This window comes from Scyliorhinus canicula, chromosome 8, assembly GCF_902713615.1.
Source record: "Scyliorhinus canicula chromosome 8, sScyCan1.1, whole genome shotgun sequence".
In the NCBI taxonomy this organism is placed as follows: Eukaryota; Metazoa; Chordata; class Chondrichthyes; order Carcharhiniformes; family Scyliorhinidae; genus Scyliorhinus; species Scyliorhinus canicula.
The window spans coordinates 157,995,886-158,013,075 of record NC_052153.1 but is presented as its reverse complement, the minus strand read 5'-3'; the positions used below and the strand labels follow the sequence as shown (position 1 = coordinate 158,013,075).

Genomic DNA, 17,190 nt, shown 5'->3' with positions numbered 1-17,190 from the left:
ATGAGCCTTGAGATTAAATTACTGCCTAGAAATCAGTTAAGGATGGCACTTATACACTAATAATGTGGATACATTTTATGGAATAGATTAACTTTTTGGGCTTGTTATCCCAATCGCCGCTGATAGTCTTAATTCTGACTGGCAGTGTATTCCATGTCATTGACACATCATGATGACCTTACATTTGAGCTTGTTTCCTCAATAGAAGTCATAGGTTTGTTGATGCTGTTCACAAATTTGTTCACGTGTTCAAAATGCTTTGTCATTTCTGTCGCCAAGACCATGTCAATGATTGCTTGTCGCAATGTTCGAAACTGATTCCTGGAGGGAAAGAAAATGGATGTGTGATGACTTACTGATATTTTATTGTTGCTAAGTCTTGTGGCAAAGTCTTGCTGCTGTTCTCCAGCAACAGTGCATTTAACATGTATATTTAATTATTATTGTTCCCTTTTAATGTCAAATTGTGATGCTCCAAGAATTATGATTGGCGGACAACTTTTCCTTCCCATGGATTTGGCTCGAATTATTGGTCCCCTGTCAGTGACACCCATATCCCGTGAAAGAAAAATAAAAAAGTCCGTCCTAAATCTCTCTCCCCTCCTTTGAGGGTTATCTTTGAGGGAGCTTTTCGTTACTTTTTTTCTAAAATCTCCTTCTTTGACTTAATGTCAATGTTTGAATGATTATCTCCCTTTGAAGCACCTTAAGTCATTTTGCTGAATTAAAGGTGCTATATAAATGCAAAATGTTGCTATTATGATGTGAACTTTTGGCCTTCCTCTGGAAAGTAGCTCTTAAATTCAAACCAGTAGAGTTTAGAGATTGTATTATTGGGCAAACTAAATAAACATACTGACTCAGAGGGCTTTCCATTGTCTGACAATCTGTTGATCAGTGAATCTAACCTTTCAATGTTCTTGAAGATGTTGGACTTGTCATCTCCAGCTGTAAGTTGGAAAGCCAGGGCAGCATGGTGACTTTCCAGAACCGCTGTATCGTTGTACAATATGGCTAACTCACTTCCCGCATTACACAGGAAGGAGTTGGTGCGCCCGGGATGGTCCACATCATGCACAGTAGCTGCAATAAGCGCTGCAAGCTCATCCAACTCATCCAAACTCCCCTGGAAACACAGCAAGAAATGAACAACTGCACAAAACCAAGATGAAAAGAAAACGTTAGTTGGGGCCTGGCAGAATTATAACCATTATACAATAATGAGCAATTCCTGAGACAATCATAAATGAAAGCATTAGTAATTTGCTTGATGCAAATGATAAAATATTACCATTTCCATAAGAGATGCAAGGCACCTAAAAATAGAAAAGACTGCCAAAATACTGATAAAAATACTGTTAGGTATTTGAAGGACTTGTCATAATAATTTGAATTACACAAGATCCCTTGTTAAAACTGCTGAGCGTATTTACCCTTCATCAAAGGGCAATTTTAATTTTTCCCTATCCCTGAGGTTGTCCCTCTGCTATATTATGTCTTTGCAGAATTTTGGCCAGGACTTTAGAGCCCCTCCATCCCGGCAGGATATTCAGGGTCCCCTGAACTAAATGACAATTTAAATAGCCTGGGTGGGCAAGCCACACTGTGGCAGGGCTATAATATTGTGGCCTCTGTTTCTAAAGATTTAACATCCTACGTCACTTGTCATCTCATTTGCTCACTGGATTTGGAGTAATCTTGCACCACACTGCTTCTCGTTCAGATGGAAGGTTTCACTGCACAGAGCAGAAGTTTATAGATCAACGCAAGCAATATTTTGTTAGCAATTTATTTTCTTCATTCTTTCATGGGATGTGGGCATTGCTGAAAAGACCAACATATCGTAGCCTATAACTAGTTGTCCTTGAACTGAGTGGCTTGTTGGGCCATTTCAGAGGGCAGTTAAGTGTCAACCACATTACTGGTAAGGATAGCAGATTTTCTTCAATAAAGGACATTAGTGAACTAGAAGGGTCTTTACGACAGTCGACAATGGTTTCATGGTCACCATTACTGAGACGTTGAAAAAGTCCATATTCATAAATTGTACTTAAATTCCACCAGCTACCATGATGGAATTTACACATGTCCTCAAAGCATTACCTTTGGCCACTGGATTATTAGTCCAATCACATTGCCATTATGCACCGTGTCCCTTAATTAAATAGTAATATGAAGTCTAATTCTGTCAGATACCAAAATAAAATATATTCAAAAAATGCAATGAGAAAGGGAATTACCCTTTGGATTCTAATGAAGTTACAGAGTGTGTTAGATAATGAACAAAACCCTTGTTACTGTGCAGTGATGTTTAAATGCTTTGTTTGTCCTCTCAAGATCAAATCATTGTTTGCCCTAAATCATAGCTTGTCTCTGAGAACCCATATGCATTTTTAACAACTACATTCATCATGTTCCATCATCCCTACTTTTAACTCTTTATGTCTCAAGATCAGCACTTTGTTAACTTCTTGATGTAGAACTCCTTCGTCCACATATTCAGTGAGCAATAGTACATAAATCTCACAAATACAATGGAAAATAGTTTTAAAAGGTACAACACATGTCTATGTTGAGCATATAGGCTTGAAATTGGGCTCTGTAGTGTTGCTGGTGCCAATGCTACAGAAGGCCTGAACGTCAAAAATGGTACGTGCCATACTCTTTGGCAATTTCTGAGGAGGTGCGGATGGTTCTCCATGTTGGGAAGCCGCATGTTGTGAATCCATCAGAGCTCTCAACCCTCAGCAGCCTACAATGTCAAATGGCTGATTTGATGCATGTCTTTGACACTTGAACTGTGCAGGTTCATTGAAAGCCATTCTAATCACTCTCAGCTAAACATGCTTTCAGCTACACGGAGAACCCCAAATTAGTGCTATTTAGAGGGACTGGCATCCGTCTTGCAGTGAAATATGACGTACTTACATTACTGAAAAGTTTATGTAAGTGCTGTGGAATGTTTTTGGGGATGTTGTGGTGAATTACTGGATTTGTCAGGGATTTTTGCTGCATCCGTGAAGAGAGGGCAGAGGATTTGTCCATACAAAGACTGCGACAAGTATGAGAGCTGTAGTTGTAGTGCCTTGGGACACATAGAGAGGAGGATGCAGAGAAAAAAAAGATCTGTAGGAGGGGCAGCACGGTAGCATGGTGGTTAGCATAAATGCTTCACAGCTCCAGGGTCCCAGGTTCGAGTCCCGGCTGGGTCACTGTCTGTGCGGAGTCTGCACGTCCTCCCCGTGTGTGCGTGGGTTTCCTCCGGGTGCTCCGGTTTCCTCCCACAGTCCAAAGATGTGCGGGTTAGGTGGATTGGCCATGCTAAATTGCCCGTAGTGTCCTAAAAAGTAAGGTTAAGGTTGTTGGGGGTATAGGGTGGATACGTGGGTTTGAGTAGGGTGATCATGGCTCGGCACAACATCGAGGGCCGAAGGGCCTGTTCTGTGCTGTACTGTTCTATCTATGTTCTATCTATCTATCTAAGGAGAAGGGGGAACCATGGGTTTTCAGGGGGCACCACTCCTCACTTCACCTTAGCCAAGAGCAATGCCTGAAACACTGATGATTCATGAAGCAGATGGACACATACTAGACCACCTCCTGCAATAGGCCTGCAGCATCACAGTAGGGGGGGTTAATGCTGCAAATGGTTATCAAGGTCACCTTCATTCTAAACATCTTTGGGACTGGATCCTTCCAGGCAGGAACAGGTGACTGAGCGAACATATCCCAGTTCACTGTACAGATGACACCAGGTGAAAGAGACCCTGAATGCAAGAGAACAGAGTTAATTGTTTCCTCTCTAAGTAGCAGGCAAGCAGAGATGCCATGTGGCTTTGCCGTGATATTGGATTTCCTAATATGTGACCTTGTTGGCCTTATAGAATTCTAAAAATTCATTTATGGGATGCCTTTGAGAAGGTGGTGGTGAGCTCCCTTCTTCATCTCAGTGGATTGCTAGGCCATTTCTGAAGTCAGTCAACCACATTGCTGTGGCCTTGGAGTCACATGTAGTTACGACCAGGTGAAGGTTTTCCCTAAAAGATGTTAGGTTTTTACAACAATTGATTTGAATCATGATCATCATAAGACTTTTAATTCAGGATTTTTTATTGAATTCACATTCCACCATCTGCCAATGTGGTATCAAACCCAGATCCTCAGAGCATTACCCGGGGTCTTTGGATAAGAGTCCAGTGACAATACCATAATGCCACTGCCACCTCTTGGATGCCAATGGAGAGAGTTACAGGAACCACAATGTGTTCCACTTCATTGACGTGCTATTGGTGTGTGATCATGCACAAACCAACATGTTGGTGAATGTCCACAATCCTGGCGACAGCCATAATGCCCTCAAGCCGAAAGAGCCTGCTATTGACATTGCTACTGGGTCACAATGAAGATCCAGTGACTGGCTGCTTGTAAACAAGGAATAACCTCCCTCCACACATGGCTGAAGACTACATTCTATTATCTGATCATGTGAGGAAAATGGGAAAACAATTAAAGACATGCAGTCACCAGAAACATTTGTGAAGTGGACCATCAGCATTATTAAACAATGGTTTCACTTCTTAAATTGCTCAGGAGAAACCCAACAATACTCTCCAGAGACTGTCTCCAAGTCCACGATGATCTGCTGTATCCTCCACAACATGGTACTTTATGAAAGCACAGCCATTGCCACCAGGCATCAGGATTCCGACTCAGTGGCAAGGGAGGGAAGAGAAAGAAGATGATGAGGAGGAGGAGTCAGGTAGGAGGCATCCAGGAACTCCTTGCTCCAGGTGGGCTGTCCACAAGCAATTCTGCAAACCCTGGTTCCCTTGGGAAATCATCCCTTTATTAGCATGGCTTCACTATTCTGGGACATCACATCATGGTGTCCTGTGGCGCTGGGAACAGGCTGACAAGAGGGAAAAAGGCACATTGGCCGAAAAATAGGAACGCCAAATAAGGCCCCGGCTAAAATCGATACTGGCCGCTTGCCCGAGCACTGAAGTCAACACAGGAACTCATTATCGCTATATGGAACGTAGTGATTATTCACTTACAGTAGTTATCACATTTACACTAAAGGACCAAAGAACATGCTATGAATACGTAACTAACTTTGAAGTAGTGGAGATCAGCTCTGTAGCTGATCGAACAGTAAACAAAGAAGCAATCAGACTCCATAATGGGCTAATAGTTGGTCAGACAAAAGTGTTTCAGAGGACAATGGATCTTAATTGAATTACCCTGGCTGGACAGGAGTACCCTGTTATTTATATTATTGAGTTTAAGTCTTATAGTTAGATAGAGAAATGCAACACAGAACAGGCCCTTCGGCCCACGATATTGTGCCGAACTTTTGTCCTAGGTTAATCATAGAATTTTGGACACTAAGGACAATTCATAATGGCCAATCCACCCAACCTGTACATATTTGGACTGTGGGAGGAAACCGGAGTACCCGGAGGAAACCCATGCACACACGGGGAGGATGTGCAGACTCCACACAGACAGTGACCCAAGTCGAAATCGAACCTGGGACCCTGGAGCTGTGAAGCAATTGTGCTATCCACAATGCTACCGTGCTGCCCTTAGGAAGAAATTAATCTACACTCCATTATTCTACCCTAATCCATGTACTTATCCAATAGCCGCTTGAAGGTCCCTAACATTTCTTACTCAACTACTTCCACAGGCAGTGCATTCTATTCCCCCCACTACTCTCTGGGTAAAGAACCTACCTCTGACATCCCCCCTATATCTTCCACCATTTACCTTAAATCTATGTCCCCTTGTAATGGTTTGTTCCACCCGGGGAAAAAGTCTCTGACTGTCTACTCTATCTATTCCCCTGATCATCTTATAAACCTCTATCAAGTCGCCCCTCATCCTTCTCCGTTCTAATGAGAAAAGGCCTAGCACCCTCAACCTTTCCTCGTAAGACCTACTCTCCATTCCAGGCAACATCCTGGTAAATCTCCTTTGCACCTTTTCCAAAGCTTCCACATCCTTCCTAAAATGAGGTGACCAGAACTGCACACAGTACTCCAAATGTGGCCTGACCAAGGTTTTGTACAGCTGCATCATCACCTCACGGCTCTTAAATTCAATCCCTCTGCTAATGAACGCAAGCACACCATAGGCCTTCTTCACAGCTCTATCCACTTGAGTGGCAACTTTCAAAGATCTATGAACATAGACCCCAAGATCTCTCTGCTCCTCTACATTGCCAAGAATCCTACCATTAACCCTGTATTCCGCATTCATATTTGTCCTTCCAAAATGGAAAACTTCACAATTGTCAGGGTTAAACTCCATCTGCCACTTCTCAGCCCAGCTCTGCATCCTATCTATGTCTCTTTGAAGGCGACAACAGCCCTCCTCACTATCCACAACTCCACCAATCTTCGTATCATCTGCAAATTTACTGACCCACCCTTGAACTCCCTCATCCAAGTCATTAATGAAAATCACAAACAGCAGAGGACCCAGCACTGATCCCTGCAGTACGCCACTGGTAACTGGGCTCCAGGCTGAATATTTGCCATCCACCACCACTCTCTGTCTTCTATTGGTTAGCCAGTTCGTTATCCAACTGGCCAAATTTCCCACTATCCCATGCCTCCTTACTTTCTGCATAAGCCTATCATGGGGAACCTTATCAAATGCCTTACTAGAATCCATGTACACTACATCCACTGCTTTACCTTCATCCACATGCTTGGTCACCTCTTCAAAGAAGTCAATAAGACTTGTAAGGCAAGACCTACCCCTCACAAATCCGTGCTGACTATCCCTAATCAAGCAGTGTCTTTCCAGATGCTCAGAAATCCTATCTCTCAGTACCCTTTCCATTACTTTGCCTACCACCGAAGTAAGACTAACTGGCCTGTAATTCCCAGTGTTATCCCTATTCCCTTTTTTGAACAGGAGCACGACGTTCGCCACTCTCCAATCCTCTTGTACCACCCCTGTTGACAGCGAGGACGAAAAGATCATTGCCAACGGCTCTGCAATTTCATTTCTTGCTTCCCATAGAATCCTTGGATATATCCCGTCAGCCCCGGGGGACTTGTCTATCCTCAAGTTTTTCAAAACGTCCAACACATCTTCCTTCCTAACAAGTAAATCCTCGAGCTTACCTGTCTGTTTCACACTGTCCTCTCCAACAATATGGCCCCTCTCGATGGTAAATACTGAAGAAAAATACTTGTTCAAGACCTCTCCTATCTCTTCAGACTCAATACACAATCTCCCGCTACTGTCCTTGATCGGACCTACCCTCGCTCTAGTCATTCTCATATTTCTCACATATTGTGTAAAAGGCCTTGGGGTTTTCCTTGATCCTACCCGCCAAAGATTTTTCATGCCCTCTCTTAGCTCTCCTAATCCCTTTCTTCAGTTCCCTCCTGGCTATCTTGTATCCCTCCAGCGCCCTGTCTGAACCTTGTTTCCTCAGCCTTACATAAGTCTCCTTCCCCTTAACAAGACATTCAACCTCTCTTGTCAACCATGGTTCCCTCACTCGACAATCTCTTCCCTGCCTGACAGGGACATACATATCATACATACATACATATCTTGATGGCCTTAAACTCAAGACTTTAAGGCCCCTATTTAATATGTTTGCATATTCATGATCCAGGAAATTATGCTGACAGTTCTCAGGGTATGGTAAGTCAATACTTGTCTGGAATTATTGCTTTATTGTCCACCTTAAGGTCGGCAGTGTTTTCTTTTGCCATATTTACATGGGGAAATGACTCGATGTGACAGCCATGGTGATGAGTTAGTTTACTCAAGGATGCCATCTGTTTCAGGTTGTTCCAGCTCCTGTGGCACTTTGGCACAGGTTGCAAGCTGCAACCATCTCATATTTTGCAATCCCGGTGGAATTGACATACTGATGCAAGAAACATGCCAGTACCCCTTACTCCTTGATTTGCCCAAATCTGATAAATAAGGAAGATTAACATTTTGTACAGTCTGTCATGGGTGCATTTTGTGTGCTCCAGTGGGGTCTTCTAGTTTGAACAGATTTGCCTCCATGAGCCTTTGGTTACATTGAGTATGAACCTGTCTAGGGTGTTAGCACCGTTATCGTTCCCATAACTGCTGTAAACGAGTCATTGCAAGCTTGTAGATAATCTGGCGCAGGAGTGAGAAAAAGTTGCAAAAGAAAAATGGTCGAATTTGTCACTCAATTTCACACTGACAGCAATGAAAAGTGAACGGAGGTGCTCACAATCTCAACTGAGAAGCCATTAGAATGACCTTTACCATCAATAATGCTATACACAATTTACACCTCACTCTCCGGGAGAGGCATCTCCATTTGTCGAACTGATGAAGTCTTCTTCTTCAACAACCTGCATACCTTTGTGTTGTGATTCCACTTTAAATAACACTTTTTTCCCTGAGCCGGACATGGTGTTGGGAACTGATGGGTACCTCCACAATCTGAGCATGGTGGCACAGTGGTTAGCACTGCTCCTCACAGTGCCAGGGACCCAGGTTCGTTCTGACCTCGGGTGACTGTGTAGAGTTTGCACGTTCTTCCCGTGTCTGTGTGGGTTTCCTCCGGGTGCTCCGGTTTCCTCCTACAGTCCAAAAATGTGCAGATGAGGTGGATTGGCCTTGCTAAACTGCCCCATTAGTGTCCAAAGGTTCGGTGGTGTTCCAGAATAGGACGGGGATTGGATCTGTGTAGTGTGGTCTTTCAAATGGTCGGTGGACACTTGATGAGCCGCATGACTCCATTCGGCACTGTAAGGATTCTATGAGTTTTGCGGGAGTCTGATTGGGCACGTATTGAAGAGAGACATCACGTTTGAACCTGAACCTGTTGGGCGCGCTGTCACATCTGTGCTGCCAGTTTGTGTCCTGCTACCAGCTCCCGTTCCTGTGAAGTGTGTCCTGACTTCCTGTTCGTGTGTATTTATACCTCTCACGTGCTCCCTCTAGTGCTTGCTCATTTGTATTGCATCTACACAGATGTACAATCACCACATCCCCCTTTTTTCTTTACATATTTTCTGTACAGTGTTAAAGAAAATTGTACAAAACAGTTAGATTACTTATGATATGTGTATCTGTACAAGTGATGATGATGATATTGGATATTTTACAAAGCCAATTAATATTTATGAGTCTAATCTTAATAAAAACATTTATGAGTCCAAACTTGATGAATTTGTTTGTTGAGTTTTTTCTTTTTCGTTGTTGATGTGGTGATATTGATATTGCAACTCCGTTGTGAATGTTGTCGGTGTTCTTGTTTTTAAGTGACCAACAAGTCATCCCGAGGTGTTTGAATGGTTGAACCACTGATGTTGACTGACATGGACTTTTTTCTGTGCTTGTGGTATCGATTTAGTGTGTCATCTGCCTTGAAAGCTGGTGTGCTTGCTTGTTCTGGAGCAGATGTGAATTCGTGAGTTTCTTTGTCATGCCATGGCATGTTTGTAGTCTTGTCATTGTTTTGCAGTGTGCTGTGGCATTGTCTTTCATGTGCAGAGTTGTACCATTTTGTACAGCTCGTTGTTTCATTGTTGTTGTTTCTGTCTGTTGTTTTTGTTGTCGTTCTTGTTGTGTTTTGGTCGTATCTGTCTTTGTTGTTTTCATCATTGTTCTTGTCGTTTTTCTTGTGCATGTTGTTTCTGTTTTTGTTGTTTTCGTTGCTGTTCTTGTCGTGCTTGTTGTTGTCTTTGTTATGCTTCTTGTTGTTGTGGTTGTAGTTTATGTTGTTGCTGTTGTTGTTCTTGTTTCTACAGTACTTCTTGCGGTTTTTATTGTTCTTGTTGCGCTTCATGTTGTTTTTGTTCTTGCTGGTGTTGTTCTTGTTTCTGCTGTGCTTCTTGTGGTTTTTGTTTTTCTTGTTGCGCTCAATGAGTGTTCCGTGTTATTAATTTGCGTAATTGTCACAGTTATTGCTGCGAATGTCCTTTGTGGTATCTGTTACATTGAGCATTTCGTCTAGAGAATGGTCTGATGCTGCATTGATGTTGGTGACATCAGTAATTTGTGGTGGATTTGATTCCTCTTCTTTGCTTTCTTGGTGCTCCTCTTCTGGAGTCAAAATCTTCACGATTTCATTTTCTTGTTGGTCTTGGTGCTCCTCTTCTGGAATCAAAATCTTCACAACTCCATTTTGTTGTGGGTCGTGGTGCTCCTCTTCTGGAGTCAAAATCTTCAAGATTTCAATTGACGTGGTCTCTCTGGATTCTTGGGTAGCCCTACTCTGTGCTTCTATACAGACGAGCTGAGATCTGTCAGTCTCGCTGTGATCCTGCACCTCTTGTATGTTGAGTGTGATCACATTGTCACTGTTTTTGTATGCAGTGGGTAGACTTACATTGTCTTCTTCTTGATTATGTGAGCTTGGTAGACTTTCATAGTCTGCTTGTGGTTTCTCAGATACGGTGCGTTGACCTTCATGGTCTTGTTCATGCGTGGCGTTTGCTGTGGAGTGTTTGCTTGCTTCCATTTTGGAGTCTTTCAATGAGCTGTCCATGGAGGCTTGCGTTGCTCCCTCTGTGGAGTCTTTCATCGCTCTCTCTGTGGAGTCATACAGTGTTCTCTCTGTGGACTCAATCTGTGCTCTCTCAACGGAGTCATTCTGTGCTCTTTGTGTGGCGTCGTCTTCTTCTTGGGTATTGCTGTCATCCAATGTCTCGACGATCTGCCATGGCATCATGGTATTGGATTCAACAGTTATGTTGAGGTTTGCAGCCGTGTTGCTGATGCTGTGATCAGCATATCCGAATAACTCAGCCAACTCCGCCATGTCTGAGTAGTATTGTTCGAAAAACAAATCATCTTTTTTTGTTTCAGATTTGTTTTCGTTCTCTGCATTTTGGGTGGTGCAGACTGCTTGTTCCAGAGTGTTGTGAAAGTTAATTTCAACTGCTGGTGTTAATTCAGGCATTCTGAGGTCAAAAAATTGGGGTTTGCAGCTTTAAATTTATTTTTGTTCATTTTCATGCATTTCCCATTTAATTGGGCATGGTCCGGGTCCTCTGATGTCATGACGTTTGTGACATCATGCGTGGGCCTCGATTGCGCATACGTAAATCGATCTTCCTTTACTGTGCTGTTTTTTGTACACTGCGCATGCACGGCTTGCGCACTCGGAGAACAACCCGCGACCAAAACTTACTTTTCTAACTGCGCATGTGCGGCTTCTGTTTCCTGCACATGCGTAGATGCAGATATTCGTCTTTTCTTCCCTGGAGACTGTAAAATGTGCTAAGACGCCATTTTACAGTGGATTTCAGCGGTTTTTCTTTGTAAGAAGTTCGAGTTACTTTTTCCTTTCGATCTGGACTTTTCACTCGCGAGTTTCAGAGTTAACCCTTCCTGTTCTGGTTTTGATTGTTTGAGTTTTGCATCACTCATTCCCTGTGCAATTTGGTCTCTGGGCATTGAATGTTTTACAGCAGCATTGTTACTGATGTTACAGTAATCTTCAATTTTTTTCAGTATTAGTTCTAATTTGGTGCTGTCTTCACCTTTCAAGTATTTAAAGCAATTATAGATTTTTCTAGCTTTCTGTCCTGCTGTTGCGAGCAGCAGCGCTATTTTTGTTGCATCAGAGACTGTGTTCATATAATTTGCTATGATACATATCTCGAACATTTGTTTAAAACTTTTCCAGTGATTCTAGGTGTTTCCTAGGTTGTAATTTATACTTAAATTTGTATTTATAATGAGATTTTTTTGCATTCTCACAAAGGGAATGATCAGAAGGTTTTTTACCGGTTGTTTCCAGCGGCGGTGGTGGTCCAAATTGCAGTAAATCAGCTAAGTCTTAGAACATAGAACATAGAACATAGAACAGTACAGCACAGAACAGGCCCTTCGGCCCTCAATGTTGTGCCGAGCCATGATCACCCTACTCAAACCCACGTATCCACCCTATACCCGTAACCCAACAACCCCCCCCTTAACCTTACTTTTATTAGGACACTACGGGCAATTTAGCATGGCCAATCCACCTATCCCGCACATCTTTGGACTGTGGGAGGAAACCGGAGCACCCGGAGGAAACCCACGCACACAGGGGGAGGACGTGCAGACTCCACACAGACAGTGACCCAGCCGGGAATCGAACCTGGGACCCTGGAGCTGTGAAGCATTTATGCTAACCACCATGCTACCCTGCTGCCCCCTATCCTTCCAACAGATGCTTCCAACATCTTTCTTGCCATTTTGGTCTTTCTGTGCCTGCAGCTTGAGTAATCTTATAGTAATCATTCTGAAGCCACACCTGGTACCATGTGTTGTTCCTTGTCTCTTAATAATGCTCATAGTCTTAAATTTGAAGTAGACGCTTTATTGTCAGTTTGTTCTCTCTTCAGTGCTTAAACCATGTTACATCTGTGCTGCCAGTCTGTGTCCTGCCACCAGCTCCCGTTCCTGTGAAGTGTGTCCTGACTTCCTGTTTGTGTGTATTTATACCTCTCCCCTGTTCCCTCTAGTGCTTGCTCAGTTGTATTGCATCTACACAGATATACAATCACCACAGACACCACTATTAGATACAGTACAGTATATTCTGTACTTCATGGGTGTCACCTGACCTGGGGGTCAAAGGTCTGGGGGGCTGCAGATGCTTTGCAATTGGGGGTTCATGTTCTGAAAATGTGTCCGTAAGAAAGTCAGTTTACAGAAATGGTATTGGTCATCCTGCAACGTTATAACAAGACAGACATCCCCTTGTGTGGGTCACTGCCACACCTAAACTGCCCATTGTCAATGGATCCCAAAATCCATCAATCTCACAGCATGGGTGAATCTCTTGGCACACAGTGCTGGAGCAGGTAAATTGAAACTATTCTCCATCTCATTCTCAATTGAAAATTGAATACTACAGCCACCACTTCCATAGTGGAAAGGACAAGGTCCAAGCTCTGTGGGACACCCTGTACTACGTTCGCGCTGGTCTCCTCCATGGTTCTTGACAGTGACTGCATCCTTATCAGTGTCTGCCTCTACAACACCACATTGAAGTACTCATGTGTAGGGGCTGTTTAGCACAGGGCTAAATCGCTGGCTTTGAAAGCAGACTAAGCAGGCCAGCAGCACGGTTCGATTCCCGTAACAGCCTCCCCGAACAGGTGCCGGAATGTGGCGACTAGGGGCTTTTCACAGTAACTTCATTTGAAGCCTACTCGTGACAATACGCGATTTTCATTTCATTTCATCTGTAGCCTTGAAGCAGAACTTCTTGGGCAGCACGGTGGCGCAGTGGGTTAGCCCTGCTGCCTCACGGTGCCGAGGTCCCAGGTTTGATCCCGGCTCTGGGTCACTGTCCGTGTGGAGTTTGCACATTGTTCCTGTGTTCGCGTGGGTTTCACCCCCACAACCCAAAGATGTACAGGGTAGGTGAATTGGCCACGCTAAATTGAAATGAAATAAAAATGAAAATCGCTTATTGTCACGAGTAGGCTTCAGTGAAGTTACTGTGAAAAGCCCCTAGTCGCCACATTCCGGCGCCTGTCCTGGGAGGCTGGTACGGGAATCGAACCGTGCTGCTGGCCTGCTTGGTCTGCTTTAAAAGCCAGCGATTTAGCCGAGTGAGCTAAACCAGCCCCTTAATTGGAAAAAATGAATTGGGTACTCTAAATTTATTAAAAAAAGAAGCAGAACTTCTGTGCAACCTCACATAAATTAACTTCCCCCCTGGCCTGGCTGCAGCCCATTAGTGCCTGATGACTTACCACATGGAGAGATCTCAACACTAAACTACCCTCTCAAGTTTCTATTGGGGAAATATCTTAATGCTGGTTGTTAGTGTCAGGTCAGGTGATGCTGCCTCTTCATCGGAGTTATGGTGCTGCTCCTCTCATCATTCTGAAACTGATGGAGCTGGCCAGGCAGCAGCCTTTCAGTGTCTGACAGCAAAAAAAATCAGCAGAGCAGGGTTGGGGGGGGTGGGGTTTTGGGGGTACAGTGGGAAGCAAGAGGTCCAGGTCACGGCTGCTTGCCCTTTCCACCAGTTAGCACATTAATGGTGAGCCGTGAGCGGAAAAGGGGTATAAGGTAATGTCATCATCAGTGTTCACAAGGCAACCAGATGCCCTGGGCTTTTTCGCAGTCAGCCCATGATGTGGATTATGATCTCCTGGAGAGGGCTCAGGTGATGCAGGTGTACCTTCCTTCTCTTGGTTCTACTCTACTCCCTATGGTTGTGCGTAACCTTGCCCCGTAAAAGGAAGGGAAGAATGTTAGTGATTGTATTGCACTTTGCATGTGTAATATGCGCTCCAAAGCTGCGCGGATGCTGCGAGAAGTGGGTGTGAGGTTCACAACACTGGAAGGTGTATACTTGATGGTGAGGGGAAGCATCTTAATGATGGGCCTGAATTCTGATTGCTGGGGACTGCTGATGGCAGTAATGTAGCTTTGGTATAGTAAACAGCTTGAGAGGTTGGCGGTTTGATGGGTGTGGGATGCCCTTTAAAGATGCATTCACTGATCTTGACCAGCTGCATGAGGGTCTTGACCTTCCTCTGGTATTGCTGCCATTTTCTCCAGATTAGACTCTGCTGTTAAGGCAGGTGTTCCTAGAGGGCCCCTTGGCTCCCCTCAAAGTCATGTTTTTTGCAGCTTCTCATTGCACTACCGGCAGTCAAAACAGCTTCCTTATATGGAGCGTAGCTCCCCTTCTAGGTAGACAGGCTACTTTTGAGTGGTACAGGCCTGCTGGAACATGTACAAACCACACACAATGCTTGGTCCTCTCTTGAGCTCTCCTGCAGACATGTAACATGGGGGCACTCAGCCGAACCCTACAGCCAGGCAAGTGAGGAGACAGCATCAAATGTGCCTGGCTCAATGGGATCAGGCGTGGAAAGATGGCAAATAGCACCACCAGTGTCCAAAAATGGGAGAAAATGAATTTTTAGTTCACAAATCTTAAATTGACGGCAAATAAATTCTCTCTGACCAACAGAACAATGCTGCTAACAAATAAAATATTCTTTTGATTGAAAGTACAATTCTGATTTATATGTAAATTAAGTGATGCGACCATCAGTTCACTCAAAGACACGAGTAGAAGCAAACCGAGGTTTTAATCAGCTTAGAATAGAGCCTGCCTGCGACTGGTACAATACTGTGGACCGCCTACAGGTCAACTGCTCTTTATACTTCCTTTCAAGGGGAGGAGCCATGGGCAGAGCCCGTACATGCCCCAACATATCCCCCTGTGGGTGAAGCCCCACAATGGCCCATAGGCGGAGCCCACAAGGTCAACAACATAACATAGCTGTAACACAATGGCAGAACATGATACTAATACACTGGTGAATTACTAGTACTATACATTCACCACATGAAGATAAATCAAACTTTACTAGGCATAGAGCCACCAGCTTGCTCCCCATGCTATATGATGTTCCTGGGTCCTTTGACTCCTCCCATGTCCTCCTTGTCTCACGACACTGATTTCTGCTCTGAAGGTAAGCGTTGTTTTTTTTATTTGTTCATGGGATGTGGGCGTCACTAGCTGGGCTGGCATTGTTTCCCCAAGGGTCAACCACATTGCGGTCTGGAGTCACATACAGGCCAGACCAGGTAAGGGCGACAGATTTCCTTCCCTTCAGGACATTATTGAACCAGATGGGTTTTTACAACAATTGACAATGGTTTAATGGTCATTTTTAGACTTTTAATTCCTGATTTATTTTTTAAATTGAATGCAAATTTCACCATCTGCCATAGCGGGATCTGAACCTGTGTTCCCAGAGCCTGGCTTTGGGTCCCTGGATTACTAGTCGATTGACAGTATGCCACTGCCTCCATCTGTCTTCCAGCTACCTCCGCACCAAATGTCTCCACCTTACCATAACCCATTGGCTCATAAGTTGAAACTTTGTTGATTTAGTGTAGCCAAAGTCAAAATAATCAGCAAACAAATTGCTGAAGGCCAAGATAAATGATTTAGAGAATCGGTCCAGGAGGCAAAACGTTCGAATTGTGGGGCTGCCAGAGGGGATGGAAGGCCCAACACCCACGGAGTATTTTGCTGAGGTGTTCAGGAAAATGGTGGTTTGGATTCACCTCCTGAGTTGGACCGAGCCCACTGTGCACTCTGGCACTTGCCTCGTCCTGAGGATCCACCATGCGTAGTAGTAGTGAAGTGCCATAGCTTCAAAGAGAAATAGCGAGTTCTGAGATGGGAGAGGGAGTCCCTTGACTTCAAATGGGAAGGCAATGCCATTAGGTTTTACCAAGACGTAGGAGCGGAGCTGGCAAAGAAGAGGGCTGCGTTTAACAAAGCCCAGGCCGTCCTGGACAAAAGTGGAATCTGATTCAGTGGGCTGTACCCAGGGACAGGACTATTTATTTGATGTGCCAAGAGAGATGGACTCCTTTGTTAACAAGTGCAGGTTGGGCATGGTATGATTGCAGTTTTTGGGTGTTGGGGACGGGCATATTGAGTTGGATTTCCATGTTTATTTTTGCATTTTCCTGTACTTGTTGGGGTTGAGCTTTTACTGTTTGGGCTTAGATTTAGGGTTTAGTTTCATATGGGGTTATGTTCTGATATGAAAATGTCTAGTTCCCTGTTGGAACCTAATGGTTTTAGTGTTCTGTTGTTTGTACCTGTTTTTCTTCACTCAAGTTGGGAGCCTCCCTATTAACCTAAGAGTTAGCTCATGGGTCAGTGCTGACGGTGCTGCAGATTTTTCTCTATTTATTCTTGTGATTTGGTTTGGCGGCTATCTTGGCTGGGCCTGGTTGCTGTATCTGTTATGTATCTGTTGGGCATTGTCACTTGGTGAAAATAGCTGACTCCGGAGTGAGGTGGGGTGGGGGTGGGAGACCCCCAATTCGTTTGGTCACCTGGAACGTCAGGTGCCGAATGGCCCAATGGAAAGGTCAAGAGTGTTTGCTTACCGGAAGAGTTTAAATTCCGAATCAGTGTTTCTGCAAGAGAGTCACTTGCGGGCAGAGACCAGTCAAGGCTGCTGAAGGGGTGAGTGGGACAAGTCTTTCATTTGGGCTTCTATGGCAGGGCCCGGGATGCGGCAATATTAATTAATAAAAGAGTTTAGTTTTCTGCTGCTGAGATCTTGGTCGACCCCAATGGCAGACATGTTATTGTCTGTGGCTCTCTGATGGGTACTCCAGTGGATTTGGTTAATATCTATGCTCTGAGCTGGAAAGATACGAGTTTTATTAATA

General features: G+C 44.2%; 1 protein-coding gene across 1 annotated transcript in view; it reads right to left on the bottom strand.

The window, feature by feature from the left end:
* pde8b (phosphodiesterase 8B) overlaps positions 1-17,190 on the bottom strand; it is a 436,161-nt gene that overhangs the window by 11,096 nt on the left and 407,875 nt on the right. The window contains 2 exon segments of the mRNA XM_038805541.1: positions 183-321; positions 909-1,126. Of these exon segments, the coding sequence (XP_038661469.1) occupies positions 183-321; positions 909-1,126 (357 nt within the window).